Source organism: Sturnira hondurensis, unplaced genomic scaffold (assembly GCF_014824575.4).
Source record: "Sturnira hondurensis isolate 20B ecotype Veracruz unplaced genomic scaffold, ASM1482457v3 Scaffold0004271, whole genome shotgun sequence".
Classification (NCBI taxonomy): Eukaryota; Metazoa; Chordata; class Mammalia; order Chiroptera; family Phyllostomidae; genus Sturnira; species Sturnira hondurensis.
Window position 1 is genome coordinate 8,621,803 of NW_028076902.1, and position 17,973 is coordinate 8,639,775.

Genomic DNA, 17,973 nt, shown 5'->3' on the forward strand with positions numbered 1-17,973 from the left:
CAGGCCTCAGAAAAAGTTACATGTGTGGTAGAAGAGTCAGCTGCAGGTACCAGGCCTTGAAGGGCCCTGACATGTGCTTGAGACACACTCAAGATACCAAATTTGTCCTGGCTTCTGTGGTGCAGTGGATTGAATGCCAGCCTAGAAACCATAAGGGTCACTAGTTCGATTCCCAGTCAAGGTACATGCCTGGGTTGCGGGCCAGGTCCCCTGTAGGGAGCATGAGAGAAGCTACCACACACTGATGTTTCTCTCCCTCTTTCTCTTTCCCTTCCCCTGTCTCTAAAAATAAAATATTATTTTATAAAAGATACCAAATTTTCCAAACTCTCAGATGGGAAAAAAGATAGAAAACTTCATAAAATTTAAAGCACAAAAATAAATGCCTTTCCTTAGGCTATCAATTTTCCACTACTTTCTCCCTCCTTATAATCACTTCCCCAAATCAGGTGTTCTTAAGCAAGTATGTTCATTAGAATTACCTATGAAGAGTGAAAAATATACCTGCCAAGCCAGTCAATAAGTCTGCTTACCTGAATTGTTTCTGCAGAAATTTAGAGAGCTGGCAATAGTAAAGCAATGTTAGGAGCCTTAAAGACATTAAAGTCATTAAGGTCCCTGAAAATGGCTACATGAAATAAATAAACAAACAAACAAACAAACAAAATAAAAATAAATAAATAAATTTAATTTAAAAACATTTAAAAAATTAAAAAAATATATATACCTGCCTGGGGCAATCCTGGGAAACCATCATTTGGTAACTGGGGTACAACCCTGGCAGGTACTCTCTAAAGTGACGATACACCATTGTACTACTCAGTTGGTTAGTTTATTCTTTCTTTCTTTGATTCATTCATTCATTCAGTTCATATACTTCCTAAACATCTACTTTGTCTGGGCACTCCATGTTGCTTGGGGTCTGGCAAAAAGACAGATAATGAAACCTGCAACCAGCAGGTACTATACAGTTTGCCAAGTATTACGACAGAGGAGGAGGGGGGTATAGGAGACCCTGGGGGTGTAGGCTGCAGACATCAAGTTTGCCATGCCTTCACCAATACCTACATGGCAGCCTACTCAGTTCCTTTTTAGGAGGATATTCCCTGCCTCCCACTGTCTCAGTGGGACTCAAACTTAGATTTCGTTCATCTGACAAAACTTTTTTTAAGTGCCTAATACATTTTACTTACTATTATAACTAAGTATTTTTAGTGTTTTTTTCCCCTTTCTTTCCTGGAAAATTTTAATCTCTAGATGTCCAGGCTGCACTAAATCAGCATCTCTGGGGTAGGATACAGGTTTTGGATTTTTAAAAAATTTCCAAGAGACTGTAATAAGTAACCAGGTTAAGAACTACTGGACTGAGTTAATTTCTTGGAGAAAAAAATCCTGTCTCCCTTTTAAAAAACAGCCTGTAGAAAGGCACACTCAGGTAAAAGAGGCTTTGTCTTATCTCATATTTGTCCTGACTGCTTTTTTTTTTTTTTGTGGGAGGCTGGATAATTTTGTGAAAGGGAAGAGGGTCAGGAGCAATACAATGACAACCAGTTCCTGACTGAGTGAGCTGAACTATACCCCTCAAAGAGGAAGAGTTTACTGGGGGGGGAGGGGGTACGAATGTGTAAATAATTAAAATGAGTTTAATCATTAAACTAAATAACAGCCTCTGCAAACAGCTATATCATCTCGTTCATTTTTCCATGTGATGCACATTATGCTCACCAAGTTCTACCACTGAGGAACCTGAGGATTAGATGCTTTAGGCAATTTGCCCCATCACACTGCTCGTAAATGTCAAAGTCAAGATGAGCATCTGACACCAGAGCCTTTGACACATTTTACACTTTGTTTACAAATAAAAATGGGGGCTATTAATAGGATACTGCTTCACTTTGAAATTCCTACATATTCTCTATTATCTTATATGTGTAGCTATAGGGCATGGATTTACATGAAATTTAAGTGAATATATATATGCAATACAGTGATAGCAAATTACTTTTTTAGTATTTTTTCCATTCCATGTCATCAGAAGGACTGATTTCAACTTTCCTTTTTCCTACATCAGACTGGTTGGCGCTCAAAACTGTCCCACCAGACCCCATGAATGATTTTTCATGGCACCTTTCACTTCAGTAGAACCATCTGAATAGATCTGCTGAAATACTCTGTTTAAAGCTGCATCTCCCCTCCAACTTCTCATTCTTTGATCTCTCCAATCAATCTATCCCAATTTCTTGTATGAGATGACGATGGATATGAGCTCTTTACACCTGCTATCAACTGTCTCAGCTTAGGCACGCCTCCCTGCCCCTCTAGCTTTCCCCATCTTGTGGACTCTAGCTTTTCATTTTAATTTCGACTTTGTTGAAAGTACTTTACATGTGCTCTGTTCTGATATTATAGAACTTAAAAAATCTCAATTTCAAATTGTAATCCTCTCCAGTAGGAAGTTTCACTAAAGCAGGCAACTCTTTTTCTGAAAATTCTACCTTTATAACGCATCCTTCTTCTGCACATTCCTGACTGTAAGTGTGATGATTACTTCAGGTTCTGTCTGATACCAGTCACACTTGATTTTTGACTGATGGGCCCCTGGGACACGGACACCTTGGACTATGACTCACTGTTAGCTTCTTGACACCTTTTAATCCAGACAATAAAATCAGCATCCACACTATCTAATTTCTGTCCTTCTATAATAGTTCATAGCAGCATAGCTTTTTTTCCCCCATGGTATTCACATATCCCCCTTTTCAGCACAGCAGTGGGATTATTTGGATTAAGTTCAAGAGATTTCTTCGCATCAGCAATAGCGTCAGGGTAATTCCTGAGAAGGATGCGACAATAAGCTCTTTGACAATACTATTGTGCATCATCTGGTTTCTGTTCCGAAGCCTCCGTCAGCTCCTCTGATGCCACCTGGGGGTCCCCTTTGATCAGAGCATCTGAGAAGTTCAGGAAAAACCTCTGGGCTGTTGCAGGTCCTGCTGCAGTGGCTGCCGTCCCTGCTATTGCTGGAGCTGCTACTACCGAGGTTATCCTACATGAATTCTGATGACATGCTTTTACATCTTTTATATATTGTATTATTATTTAGATATTCATATTTCTATCATTACTAATTTCACCTACTAATGACTTAATTCTTATGTCCCAGGCCTTTTACATTCACTGCCTCAAATCCTCAGAACAACTCTGCAAGGCATGTGGCAGCTCAGAGAGGTTAAATCTTGGGGTAGCCAAAAAGTCCATTTATCTTTTTTCCATAAAATAAAAGACACACTTTTCATTTTCACCAATAACTTTACTGATTTGGATATTTCGAGTATGTCAGCTAGCTCCTGCATAGTAGAATGCTGATTGTTCTCAATTAATGTCTCAATTTGACCACTATCAGTTTTGATGGTTTTTAAATGCACACTGACATGACAGCTGTCACAATACAATCTAATAAAATTGTTTTGAATGAAGTTAGAGACAACTAAGTGCTACTAGAGCTATCTGACAAAAAAACAACAGACGAACTTTTTTGCCAACCCAATAACTCGCTTACGTTACCGCAGCTAGTAAGTGGTAATGGAACCAATTTGAATGCCAGAGGCCATGCATTATTTGTAACCTCATAGCTGAAGAGGGTCGCTAACAGGGCTCCATCAGTGGGGCCACATGCACCCTGACCACCAGACAGATGGTGGTGGCAGGCACCAGGTGAAGGAGAGTCTCTGAGTCTCTGGCAGAACATCCTGAGTTTGAATTTGGAAAACATTTTTCTTCAGGCAGGTTTTTAGGTTCTGTAAGTTATTAATATTGCAACTGCATGTAACCTACAATTCTAGGTAAAAAGACTTTTTTAATCTAACCTGGGACACACCACTTTATAGATTATAAAATAAGAAAAGAGCCAGCATTCCCCCAAACAGACTTACAAACAGGTTTTTGGAACACAACTCAATTGCAGGTCAGGCACTGGCTGTTTCAGGAGTGCTTTTACGTACTTACACCGGGCTGCAGCATTGTTTCAGGATTAACCAATACCACTGCTTGTCTTCCCGGATTACATGTCATATTAATTTGCAAGCACATTTATAAAATGGCAGTTCAAAATTCAGAAAACCTGTTTTTCAGAGATGTTTTAGGAAGAATGATTTGCAGTGCTAATGGACTGACCTTCCTTCCTACAACCATTAAATAATGTATTATATCTTTGATATCGGTAAAATCACAACTTTATTTCAATCCCTTTCTGCAAACAGTAAATTGGATTAGTCAACATTTTCAGTGCTAATTTACACTGCTGCAGACATTGACATATTTTTCCATCTGTATCAAAACAGTCCTGAAAATCTTCTAAAATATCTAAAATAATTAAAAGAACCTAAATCAAATGTGAAGCTCCCAGTCAATCACAACATAAAAAATGTAAAGCCAGTCGGATTTTTCCTTTCTCCTTCCAAAAAAGTTTTCAAATGAGAAGTTTCCACATTACATATAGTGGAGTTCTAAATGCCAGGTACCTATCTAGCATTTGACTTTTCTTCCTAGTCATGAATGGAACTTGCCCATATACACTGTGTGTGTGCATGTGTGTGTGTGTGTGTGTGTGTGTGTGTGTAGGTAGGTCTGTAGGGAATAAAGTAAAGCAAGCTTCTTGCTTCTCTACCCACATTTTCTGCCTAGTATCTCTTGGGACCCAGGACACTAACTTTTAAGACAGTGAGTCAGAGATTAATCAAAGGGGTTTTTTTTTTTTTTCCGGTTATTGGTTTACCTCAAAATTCGTGTGTGTTGGGGGGAGGATGTCAAAAAAGAGAAAGGTCGATTCCTGGGCATCAACACAGACAAACATCAGAACCTTTGGGAGTCAGGCCCAGGAATTTGAATTTTCCCAGTTCCCATTGCTTCCCCCCCCCCCCCTGCAAGTCTCACTGAGATCCCTTAGGGTTTAGAAAATGAGTGTTTGTGCGGGAAGAGGGGGGGGGGGGAGAAGGGAAAGGTGCAGGTGTCCTCCAGGGAGGAAGAGCATGCTGGGACCCTTCATTTTTTAAGGGTTTTTAAAGTCTGGGAGTTTAGAGGAGACTATTGGGAAGGATCTCAACAGAATATTCATCAATTTTATGCTGACGTGGCCAAAAGAGATTTATTCCCTCAACTTCATCTGTCCTTGAGTGTGGTTGGCACAAATGGTACCAGCTAGATTTCTGCTATGTACTTCCCTGACTAGAATGATTTAAGCTATTTACCCCCTGGTTGGGGAGAAGTGTAAATAATTTAAGAGTCCTTGGCTACAGAAGATTTGTGATTTACTACCCGGCTGTAAACTGCTCGGCTGTTTAACTATCTGTCGCAGTTTCTCTATTCCACTGTCCTGGCTTAATGTCTGTCTCATCTTTGGTCTGCATAAAGGGGGAGCTGGGCTCTACCACGGGATCCTTCAAGGCTCCAGAGTTCCTTGAAGAACTGCAGAAGGTGCTGCACTGCTCCAGTGCTAATGCAGAAGTGAGATCAGCTCCACCGCACCCTCTGCTCCGAACCCCTCCGGTCAGCTCGCACTCTCTCCGCGTAGCGCCCTCTCCACCACCCCCGGCCCCCAGCGCTTGAACTTGTCACGGGAACTCCAGCAGGGGATTGGACGCCATTACCCGAAGGAGGCCTCGGTCCCGGTCACAGGAACGGAGATACCCGATTTCAGAGCCGAAAAAAGAAGCCGCAGACGTAGCGCGCCTCGGCTACCTAGCGCCGTCGCCATAGTCCCAGGTCTCACCAACCCCCGGACCGTATGCGTCAACAGGCCGCGCTGGGCAACCACAGCCGACGCTGCTAGCCCGGCGACTCGAATGCGCTAGGCCACTCCTCCTCCCCTTTGTAGACCAGCTTTGGCCTGCATTGCTCCGCCTGGCATTTCCCTAATGCTCCCTACCTCCACCGCTCCAATCTGGCAGCTGGCTAAATTCTCGCAGATCCCTGACAAATAGGGGCTAGCCGTCTCTCCGGTACCCCAGGCAAAGATCTTATTCTCTTGGGGTGCTCGCTTCCTGGCTGTGAAGGTGAGGTGAAGTGTATTTGCTTCTAGAGACGATAGAATTAAAACATTTTTATTCTTCATACTGTCATGAGCCTATGTTCCCAATATAGTCTTTCCGACTATAGTTGTCTGCTGAGCAGCCCGGCACCAAGGAATAGACAAGAGTCACACCCAGTAACTATGCTATTCACTCACTTTTGTTGAATGCAGGTTCACTCAAAGTACAACTTCAACATGCATTAATTCCTACTCACACTCTAACAATCTAAGAGAAATACAACACACACAAGCTGTGGGGGATAATGAACCGGAGTCCCAGAGTCTCGTGTGCGGCCCTGGAGACAGCACAGTGGGCAAGGGAGCTGCCAGCGTCTTGCAAGGAATGACCTCCAGAGCCAGGTGCGTAGCAGGACAGATGTCCCAGTCCAGCAGGGCAGAGCCTCGGGCAGCCAATGCCGAGGGGGATCAGCATGGCATGGAGTAGCACTCTGGAGTGTGGAGCTCGGCTGCTTCCGCAGTGGTCTGGAGCCTGCCTCATTTATACCTTCAGAGTGGTGTACTCCACCCTTCTGGGTCTTTTTGATAAATGTCCTGGCACCCCTGACGCCAGATGTGGAATTTCCCTAGGAGCCTATGGGTGGTACAAGGCTCTTCTGCTCGACATCCCTGCTGGCAAGTGTGGAATTTCCCCAGGAGCCCATCTGTGGGTGATCACACTTTACAGACATGGCTATTCTGACCACAGGTGCAGATATCTTAGGCATGTCTCTTTGCCAGACATGTCTGCTCTGACTTTGGTAGTTTCCCTCTTGAATCAAAGTGTCTTGGCTGACTGATAGCCATTTGGGTTGACATGAGTGACTCGACTTTATGTAGTGTATGATATCTTGATCAGACCAATGCCATTTTATTGATCCTGCTCTCCACACATACCACCTTGCACTCATTAGAATGGCTATCAAATACAAACAAACAACAAACCAGTCCTGGTTAGTGTCACTCGGTTGGTTGGGACATTCTCCCCACAAAGGGAAGAAAGGTCTCAGTCTGGGCACATGCCTAGGTGCATGTACTGGTGGGGGTGCCAACGAGAGGCAACCAACAGATGTTTCTCTCCTCCATGTTTCTCTTCCCCTCTCTCTCCCTCCCTTACCTTCTCACTAAAATCAATAAGCATGTCCTCGGGTGAAGACAAAAAAAGACCCCAAACAGAAATTAATGTTAGGGAGGATATGGTGAAATTTGGAACTGTGAACCATATGCATTGTTGGGAATGTAAAGTGGTGCAGTGGCTGTGGAAATTAGTATATCCATTTGCCAAAAAAGTAAACATGGACCTACCTGACAATTCCATTTTTGCATATATATTCCAAAGAATGGACATCAGGGTCTCAAATTAATATTGATACACCCAGTTTACAGCATTATTCACAATAGTCAAAAAATGGAAGCAACCCAATTGTCCATTAATGAATGAAAGTATAAATAAAATGTGTATACATGTAATAGAATATTGCTTTGCCTTAAAAAGGAAATTCTGAAACTTGGAGACATCATGCTCAGTGGATAAGCCAATCACAAAAGGACAAATACTGGCTGATTCCACTTACATGAGGTCCCCAGGGGAGACGAATCCATAAAAATGGAGGGCAGAATGGTGGTTGTAAGGGACTCGGTGGAGAGAGATGGAGAGTTTGTGTTTAATAGGGATGGACTCAGATGGTGGGGACGGTGGACTCAGATGGTGGGGACGGTAGCACAGGGTGGACATACTTAATGCCACTGAGTTGTACACTTAAAAATGGTTAAGATGGTAAATTTATGTTGTGTATTTTGCTATGCTAAAATATTTTTTCAAGACTATAAAATTCAAGCTTTATAAACACCTGGACTTGAAGATTCAGTGGAGAAAAACAACACCCCTTTAATTCTGACTAACATTATACCTTCCCTTAATTGGGAATAACTGGAAGAGTCTTGGCTTGAGTTACTCAAGATGACGACAGCTTCTTTGCATATTACATTATTTTTCCTCCAAGAGACCCAAGGTGCTTTTAAGTGTTACAGCCATGGAAAGTTTCGTTACCTGCCATATCCTTACTGGCCCATTGGAATTCCTTGAGTAATAAAGGCAGGCTTAACTATGGGACATGCAAAAATATTTATGTTCTTCTTATGATGTGACATAAATCTGTCACATCAAATTTCCTGCATAGAAAGAAAATGTGTATTTCAGCTGACTACCGTGACTTGAATTTCACATTAAAAGTGGGGTCAACATTTCTTTTTTTCCTGAAATGTTGATTGTTATTTCTTTTCAGAGATGATGAGGGTTAAAATGTTCAGTAAAATACTACAATTGTAACACCAGTTATCCTACTGGTAAGCAAAATGGTAGCACTGTGAAATTACTGGTGTCACACACAGTTTAAGGTACACACTTCAGAAGTAGTCCTTTGTGTATAATGCAAGTGTACAGTTTAAAAAATAGCTACTATTTTTGTGCCAGGCACCTTATGATGCATTATTTTATTTTATCTTTACACCAACCATAGGTACTTTGCCCCTTCTATTTATCGATGAGGAAACTAAGGCTAGGAGAGGTTAGAGAGCAGGCCCTAGGTATGCAGCTAAAGAGTGCCAGAGGGGAATCTGTCTGCTTGATTTCAAGACCCTGTACGTGGATTATTACATTGTATAAAATTCACTGTAGTAGCATTGCCCTTCAATGATTTGTCATTAGAAGCCTCTGCAATCATCATATAAACACTTTTTAATATTAGTATTAATAAGAAAAACTGTTCTCTATAAATAAGACATTAAAATGTTCAGTAAAATACTATTTAAAACATTTTTGTAAAAAACAACTTATTTTTGCCCTGGCTGGTATAGCTCAGTGGATTGAGCACGGGCCTGTGAACCAAACAATTGTGGTTTGATTCCCAGTCAGGGCACATGCCTGGGTTGCAGGCCAGTTCCCAGCGGGGGACGCATGAGAGGCAACCATACATTGATGTTTCTGTCCCTCTCTCTTTCCCTTCCCTCTAAAGATAGATAAATACAATCTTTTTAAAAAATATTTATTTATCTTTTAGAGGGGAAGGGAAGGAGAGAGGAAGAGAAACATCAATGTATGGTTGCTTCTCCTGCATCCCCTGCTGGGAACTGGCCCCTGCCGGGAAATGGCCTGCAACCCAGGCATGTGCCCTGACTGGGAATCGAACAGTGATCGTCTGGTTTGCAGGCCCACGCTCAATCCACTGAGCTACACCAGCCAGGGCCGATAAATACAATCTTAAAAAAATAAAATAAAAAGGTAAATTTAAAAAAAACAACTTATTTTTGAAGACCTAATTTCAAATCCTAGGTCCAAAGCAAAGGTTATGAGCATAACAAGCAGCATTCTGCTGAGCAATACTGAGCTGGACGGGTGTTCTATTTATCAGCAGTAACCTTAGGATCTTTCTTTTTTGGAACTCTGTAGTTTTTTGGAACACTTTGGATAGTCTTCTTTCTCATTTTATAGTCTGCATCAGTTCACTTAGTTGGTTTCTCTGAAGACTAATGTTTTTGTGGTGCTTGGGTCTTGTCCTGAAACTCCTCCGATACAAATTTGACTTTTTTCAGCCCAGTTTTTAGAGTTGGGGCTGAAGCCAAGGCCTCCGTGCCATGTTGGAAGGACATACCTGCGGTGCTGCAGGCTCAGTGCAGTGAGCTTTCATACTGAGAGACAGCATGCTCTGTTCAGACGCTTCTCCTCTTTTTACCATGTGCTTCCTCTCTCCTACCAATAGCAGGCAGCGAAAAGAGGATTAGGTACAGGAACTGCCAACCAAAGTGGTAAAGTCTCAGTGGAGAACCCTAAACTGTCTCATTTATACAAATACACATCATTTCAATGGCTTGTATTTAAGGTACAAAATTTTATTTTTGAACAGTCAAAATACTTTTCGTTTTTGCCTCTTATCATGGATCATTCAATCTCTTTGGAAGTTAAAAACTTTAGAACACCATTAAGACAAGGTACAATGGATACATTTAGGAAAGAAAGCACCCAGCTCCCACTAGCAAAGCCTGGGACCCTTTCCCCCTTCAGTTTTGCTTTTGGTCTTTGTCATCAGAGCTGTGTGGCACCTAAGGAGTGAGCCTGTGTATGTGTTGGTAAGAAAACTGAGGTTCCTTACTTTATAACAGTGTTCTTCTCAGCTGGTGCAATTTGGCTTTTCCAGGGAACATCTGGCAATGCCTAGAGACATCTTTGTTACATCTGGGGATGGGAAGAGAGGGAGAATAGTGCCACTGCCATCTAGTGGGTAGAGGCCAGGGTTGTTTCCAAACACCCAACAATGCATAGGACAGTTCCCCACAACAAAGAATCATGCAGCCCAAGGTGCCAATAGTGCGGAGGCTGAGAAACTCTTTACAGTCCCACTTCAGGTGTGTGTGTGCGTGTGTGTGTGTGTGTACATGTGTGTTTATCTGCTGGGTTGAGCTGGAGGAGGATTAGAACCAGAATGAACAATTCTGTTATCAACCCACAAGGCACTAGAATCTGTTGGGACAGCCAGATTGGTCAATCTGCACAACTCTCCTTCCCTCCACGGCATACCCTCTCTGCTCAGCAGAGTGCTGGCAGTGATGCTGGGTAGCCCAGTTGGCTTCCGCATTCTAGTCTTCCAGTTTCTTCATTCATTCCTGAGTTTCATGTGGGCTTTGAAAGGTTGAGTACTAGAAGCACAATTTCCAGACTCTGAAGCTATCCTTTTTTCTACATTATAGCTCACAGAACGAAATGAAAATATTTCTACAGCACCCTGGGGTAAACTGGAGAGATGTTCAACAGTGATCAGCCCTGAGGCTCCAGTCAGAGCCAAGGTGAAGATAACATCCCCGCACACCTGCTTCCTCTGCAGGGCACGCAGGTTGGGAAAGTGCCTCAAGTGCCAGAACACTAGGGAGGAACTCAAAAACTTAATCAAGACTTTTTGTGATTGTCACAAGTATTAGCAATTTCTTGCAACAACCGCCTGGGAAATTGTGATATTTTTGTTTTTTTTCCCCCTTCTTAGTACACCATAAAATCTCTTCAGTTAATTTATGGAGTGGAGACTGCATGCAGTTCTTGATGCCTGTAATGACTGATACAGAATTTGATACTGAAGTTAACAGAACATATAATTTTGGAATGAACTGTGGTGGTAATACCAAAATATTTGAAGAGAACTTAGAATTTTTCTGTACTTTGGTTATAACAGGAGCCTATGTGGAAAAGAGAGCACAAAGTAAGAAAGTTGATTTAGTTCACATCCTCTGAATTTTCTTCTTTGATCAGGCAAAATTCCAGAAAACGGAATGAATAGCAGAACTGAAGCTTATGGGATAAAGTATAAGAAAATGATCTTCCTCAAATATCTTTCCTTTCCTTTTCAAATCCACTTAGGTGGCTTCTTTTCATTGAGGCTTGGCCATTAATACGTCTTTCCTTGTGGCGGGTTGTTTGCTGTAGATTTCTTTCCCATTGTCCAGCTGGGAAATGCAGAACATGATTTTGGTGCAGATACAGGACCCATACCAGTGAGGAAAGAATTCTGGATGATCTGAGGCAGCACACTTTCAGTGGATCACTCACTAAGTAAGGAGTTTATTTCACGCTGCCAAAGCTCCTTTTAGAGTTAGTTCTGGCTGATATATTTCAAGGCGTTCAGAAGGTCTAGTCTTGAACACTGGTGGAGTGCATAGGCCAGCTTTCCCACTGTGGCCCCCTTATTGCCTTCTCTCATCAGCCACTTTTGGAGCATCTGGTAAACCTTTTCTTTTAATCCATCTCGCTCATAGTCATGGTCAATTTCATCAATCTGAGATTCAGTGAAGCCCAGTTTCCGTGCACAGCTTTTCCAGCTCCTTCCTAGATTTTCCCTGACTGGGTCCAGGTGTTTATCAGTCAGACTAGTGGTATTATCTGCCAAAAAAGAAAAAAGGCAGTGGCATGAGGGTGCCAACTCATTTTAACATCCTAGCTTCACAAACCTGTGTAAAGTGAAGAGTACCTGGAGGACAGTGGAAAAGACAACTTCTTAATTACGTAGCTGTTGACTCATTGGGTGATGGTTCAACTAGCCCATTGGAGGAGTTTTTGTAAATTAGAATAGGGGACCTCTTCTTCCTAGCAGATGCATCTCTGAGCCACAGCTGATGGCTTTGGGATTAAAACCCCTGCCTGACTATTAGATTGTTTATACAACCTTAGCCAGCAGTATTATTTACATGAGAGCTTTCTGAGGTAAAGGAAAAAAAACCCACCATTTTTTCCCTTTGGGGCATTTTCTACTTACATATGGCTAGAATTAAGGTCATTCAACCATGACCCCTTCACCCAACAATTCACTTTCCCCCTACTTAATCAAGGAAACTGAGACCACCAAGTGTGGACCTACCTGTTCAGTCAAAATGCCTTCCCTGTCTTTTAAGGGATGAGGCATCTATACTGATCAAGATCTATTTCTGGACTCATCCCTCCCCTGCCCCCACTGCTATCTCCCCTCTCCTATAGCCATAACCTCTCTCTTTCTACTGGTTCCTTCCCCTTAGGCCTTTACAAAAGTAACAAAAAGAAACAAAACTATAAAATAACCACCATGAACAAACCATACTCCTTGATCCTCATCCCACCTCAGTAAGCTGAATACAAGGGAGAAGACATCTCATTTTTGCCTCTTAACGCCCATTCTTTCCTCAGATCCCCACAGTGCAGCTTTTATAATCACCATTGGATGTCAGTGGTCCAAAAACCTCCCAAGATATTTGTCAAAATTTTGTCAGTACCTCTTCGGGAGAGGAAAACCTTAGTTTGATCAGATTATTAAAGATACCCTTGTCTGCCCCCAATTTAGGAACTTCTGCTCTAGGAATTTTAAAAGTCCATCCTTCAAATGGACTAGATCAGGGATTGGCAAACTACACCCCATGGATCAGAGCCGGCCTGCTGCCTGTTTCGGTAAACAAAGTGTTACGGGAGCACAGCCATTCGTGGATGTATTGTGAGGCTCAATTCACAGCAACGTGAGTTGAGTAGTGCACCAGAGACCTCAAGGCCACTGAAGCCTAAGATATTTACTATCTAGACCTTACTAGAAAAATTTGCCAGTCCTAGGGCTAACCAGAGAGCAAGGTTCTTTCACCACATTGTTTTGGCCTCATGATGGCTTTTGCCAGGTTGTGTTTTGGGATTAATGTTATGAACCTGCCTAGTGGGCAAATCTTCGTTTTCATTACGGACACACCACTGAGGTCCTATAGTTGACAAAATCCATTTTGATGAGGACCTGAAGAAACTCTCTTACGTCTGAGTAGTAGCATTAATGATGATGACTATAATAATTTAACACTTTTCTAGATCTTACTATGTGCCAGGCAATATTCTAAGTTCTTTATACATATTGACTCATTTAATTTTTCACAACAATCCATGAATTAGATATTGTAAGTTTCTCCATATTAAACATAAATAAATTACAAAGAAATTATATGGGAATTACACAGATATTTCACAGAGGAAACATGAGACAACTTTCAGGGAGAAATTTTTGGATTCCATTATATCCCTCTCATCGAGTAAGAAAGTTCAAGGTTGCTAGATAGTGGGCCCTTAAAGGGCATCTTACCAAAGATATCTTGGTACTTAGAAGCAGGCTCTTTCAAGTTCTTGTACATGCTGTCCAGGAATGGTGAACTCACTCCACCAACTTCCATATGATTCTTGTCTCCAATCTGAATGCCAGAACTGTTATGTATGGTACATTTTATAGACTCACCTGAATAGAGAGAAGCACACAGCTAAGTACATCTAAATAGAAAGGAAGATAAGCCCTGACTGGGTAGCTCAGTTGGTTAGAGTGTTGCCCCACCAAGATTGTAGGTTCAATCCCTTGTTAGGGCACATACAAGAATAAACCAATGAATGAATAAGTAAGTATAACAACAAATCAATGTTTCTATCTTACCTTCTCTTCCTTCCTCTTTCTATCTAAAATCAATCAATACAAATTTTTTAAAAGTAAGGTGAAAAATACAACACAGTAAAAAGGCAGGGCTTTCTTTACTCCAAATGTTTAAGTTAAATTACTTATTACGTTCTTTAACTCCAAACGTTTAAATTACTTATTCTATGCCATCCCGTAAATTTTTATTTTTAAAAATTTTTTTCTTTTAAAAAATTAGGGTGGCTACTATCACAAAAATAGAAAATAATAAGCACTGATAAAGAAGTGGAGAAATTGGAACCCTTGTGTGCTAATGGTGGAAATAAAAATGGTGCAGCCACTGTGGTGAAGAGTGTGGTGGTTCCTCCAAAAATTAAAAACAGAACTACTATATGATCCAGCAATTCTACTTCTAAGTATAATACGCCCCAAAATTGAAAGCGGGGTCACAAATAGGTATTTATACCCCCATGCAGCATTATTCACAATAGCCAAAAATGGAAGCCACTCAAGTGTTCATCAATAGATGAATGGGCATGTAAAATGTGGTGTATACATATAATGAAATATTATTCAGCCTTAAGAAGGAAGGAAATTCTGATACATGCTACATGAACTTTTAGGCCATTATGTTATGTAAAGTAAAGATAAATAAATCTATGATTTCACTTATAGGAGGTACCTACAATAATTAAATTCATAGACATGAAAGGTTGAAGGTTGGTTGCCAGGGGCTGAGAGGGGAAAGGAGAATGGGGATTTACTGTCTGATGAGTACAGAGTTTCAGCCTGGGAAAGTGAAAAGAGCTATGAAAATGGCTGATGGTGAAGGCAGCCCAACAATGCGGTTTTCATCACAAATGGCAGTCTTTGGCCTATACGAGATAGGAAATAAAAATATCTAAGACTTATTTCCTACCTTCAGAAAATAGCAAGCAAATAAAAGAAAAAAAGCAGATACTTTCACTTGCATCAGAGACTGGGTATAATGGGACAACTGTGATTCAGGCTAGAGTAGGAGATGCCCACTAGTTACAAAAACCCATAAACCAGCACTTATAGACAACTGCACTGAATCCCACCCAAACTGAAATATGCTCAGGCCAAGTGATCTGATGGAGACTATTCCACAGTGGCAAGTTGCATCTGGCAGTGGAAGACTCTGAACTGGCCCTTTGTTACCTTATAGTCTACAATAGAGCTAACAGCTGTTTTATATTCAGAAAAACTTAAAAAAAAGAGAAGATTGGACTGAAAGGCCTGTTTACCTGTTGATGACAGGGAGACGAATGGAATGGTAGGTGTGTTTCCCAGTAGGTTGGTCTCAGGCACCGGAGTTTTATGCAGGTTTGGCATGTGGCTTGGATTTGGCCCATAACAAACTCTGAAACCCACTGTTCCCAGATCTGGTGATCCTGATCTAAAGCCATGTGGATTATATAATCCATTGTTCCAGTGTAGTCCTTGGGTTTGGCTGGTCAGTCCAGCTGGTTGGTGTGCTTCAATACCATGACTGGTTGTATTAGAAGCAAGGTCTTTTACCCCTGGTCTTGGCTGTACAAAAGGGTCATGGGAGACCCTTCGTCTCCTTTCCTCCTCTCTATTATAAGCTGCATTTTGTCTGGGTTGCTGTTTTGTTTGCTTGTCCATGCGACTGCCATAAAGATGGTAGTTGGCTTCCTCCTGGAGTTTACTCTGCAGCCTGAGGTCATTCTCCTCCTGCTGGTGCTCTAGAGAGGGAGCAAACCAGGACTCTTCCACAGGACCCATTCCAAGTCCCTGCGAACTATGCAGTGAGCAGGGCTGTTCTGTGGCTGAGAAGAAATGATCTGGATTAAAGTTTCATGAAACATTAAAAAGTAAAATGAAACCTTAGCCCCATGATGAATCTGTACCTCAGAGTCACACACTGTAAATGTTGAGAACAAGTAAAAAGCATGTACTACATGGGCCGTTTTTTATATTTAATAAGTAGGAGCCCATGCCTGGCAATGAGAGAGCACTAGGGAATTTATAACAAGCGACAGAAGACTGGGTGTTGCCGAAATGACCAAGGAAGAAAGGGACTTGCACTGCAACAGAGGAGGTACAGGTTGGTGCAGGGCTGGAAAATAACAGCAGCGGCTCTATGCTAATCACTTTCCACGGATTCTTTCCTTCTTTCATTCTTTCAAGAATAAGAATAGGAGCAATTATCATGATCTGATGGATAAGGTTTAAGAGGTTAAGTAATTTGCTCCATAATAAATAGCTAATAAGTGGCTACAAAACCCTGTACTCTGCCTACCCTTTTGTTGTAAGGAAAAATGTATCCCTGCTTGAATCTGAGACCAAGCCCTCCGCTCATACTCTGGATCTCGTCATCCCTGACCTTCTCAAGCACTTGCTCCTACACACGCCTCCTTCTTGATCCTGAATCATCACGTTCTCCCTATCTGATATATTAGGACTCTTATGTTCAGGGTACTTTACCATTTTGGTGAACTCAATGGTACTTAACATTTTAAATGTATATATTTTGACTCCTGAATATATTATATATTCTTTTAAGGTAGGTGTTAAATTTTATAGTTGCTGCTTCTTCTCATATGGTTGTGAATAGTATTTAAGAGAGGAGAGTGCATGAATGAGTAAACAAATAAGAGAATAAACAGATTTCTGATCCTAGTATATGTTACCTGAATTTGACCTGCTTGGAGGTATCGCTACACAATCCATTTGGAGAGATTGCATTCTCTTCACAATTTCATTTTGGCCAGGGTACTCTTTCTATCATGGAGAGCAAAATGCATACTTCAGTAAATAGCAGAAAACAGTCAGTTCCAGAAATTATTGTAAGAAAAATGAATCTTTTCAGAAAGTAGAAATTTCACATAAGGTAGCTCTTATGAACAGTAAGTATTTTTAAAAATGTGTTTCCCAAATAGCCAAAACAATCTTTAAAAAGAATAAGTTTGGAGGGCTCACACTTTGTGATTTCAAAACTCACTACAAAGCTACAGTAATCAAAACAGAGTGGTATAGTCTAAGGACAGACATATAGCCCAACAGAATATATTGAAGAACCCAGAAATAAACCCTTATGTAGATGGTCAATTAATTTTGGACAAGGGTGCCAAGACCACTCAGTGGGGGAAACATTGAATATCCACATGTGAAAGAATGAAGTTAGATCCTTACCTTTAAACATATATATAAGTTAACTCAAAATGGATCAAACACCTAAGCTTAGGAGCTAAAACTATATAACTATTAGAGGAAAACACGGGAAAAACTTCAGGACATTGGATTTGACAATGATTTCTTGGATATGGCAATAAACACATAGGCAACAAAATAAAAATAGATAAATTTGTCTATGTCAAAATTAAAGCCTCCTGTGTATCAAAGGACACTATTATGAGAGTAAAAAACAATTTACTGACTAGGAAAAAATTACAAATCATATATATGTGATTAAGGGATGACTATCCAGTTATATAAAGAATTTCTATAATTTGATGATGACAACAACAACAGTAACAACAAAGCAACCCAATACAAAAATGGGAAAAGGATTTAAACAGACATTTCTCAAAAAAAAATACAAATGGCCAATAAGTACATGAAAAGATGCTCAACTTCATAGTCATTAGGGAAATGCAAATCAAATCCACCATGAGAAATACACCACTTCACACTGATTAGAATGGCGATTATTTAAAAAACAAAAACAAAACAAAACAAAAACTCAGAAAATAAAAGGTGCTGGTGAGAAAGAGAAATTGAGATGCTTGTGCCTTGCTGGTGGCAATGTAAAATGGTGCTGCCATTATGGAAAATAGTCTCATGGTCCCTCAAAAAGTTAAACAGAATTATCATACTGTCCAGCAGTTCTACTCCTAGGTATATACATGAAAGAACTGAAAGCAGAGATTCAAAAAAATACTCGTATACCAACGTGCATAGCAGCATTATTCATTACAG

At 40.9% G+C, this 17,973-nt stretch overlaps 2 protein-coding genes, 1 non-coding gene and 1 pseudogene across 5 annotated transcripts in view; 1 reads left to right on the top strand and 3 right to left on the bottom strand.

Annotated features, from left to right (window-relative positions):
• BPHL (biphenyl hydrolase like) overlaps nucleotides 1-5,830 on the bottom strand; it is a 36,962-nt gene extending 31,132 nt beyond the window's left edge. The window contains exon 1 of one of the 2 annotated variants that reach the window (XM_037045423.1): nucleotides 5,646-5,828. In XM_037045423.1, the coding sequence (XP_036901318.1) occupies nucleotides 5,646-5,752 (107 nt within the window). In that variant the 5' untranslated portion in view covers nucleotides 5,753-5,828. Of the gene's footprint in view, nucleotides 1-5,645 lie in introns of both variants that reach the window. The other variant, XM_037045424.1, reaches the window with a different exon arrangement.
• Nucleotides 510-636, top strand: LOC118986499 (small nucleolar RNA SNORA33). The gene has a single exon (XR_005066394.1). It is a non-coding gene; the product is annotated as a small nucleolar RNA SNORA33 (small nucleolar RNA).
• LOC118986456 (protein SGT1 homolog) lies at nucleotides 1,092-3,099 on the bottom strand (annotated as a pseudogene).
• Nucleotides 5,831-11,546: 5,716 nt separating the features above from the next.
• RIPK1 (receptor interacting serine/threonine kinase 1) overlaps nucleotides 11,547-17,973 on the bottom strand; it is a 36,628-nt gene continuing 30,201 nt past the window's right edge. The window contains exons 7-10 of one of the 2 annotated variants that reach the window (XM_037045425.1): nucleotides 16,686-16,776; nucleotides 15,276-15,821; nucleotides 13,690-13,839; nucleotides 11,547-11,987 (exon numbers count right to left, since the gene is read on the bottom strand). In XM_037045425.1, coding sequence (XP_036901320.1) covers nucleotides 11,701-11,987; nucleotides 13,690-13,839; nucleotides 15,276-15,821; nucleotides 16,686-16,776 — 1,074 coding nt within the window. In that variant the 3' untranslated portion in view covers nucleotides 11,547-11,700. Of the gene's footprint in view, nucleotides 11,988-13,689; nucleotides 13,840-14,771; nucleotides 14,883-15,275; nucleotides 15,822-16,685; nucleotides 16,777-17,973 lie in introns of those variants that run through there. The other variant, XM_037045426.1, reaches the window with a different exon arrangement.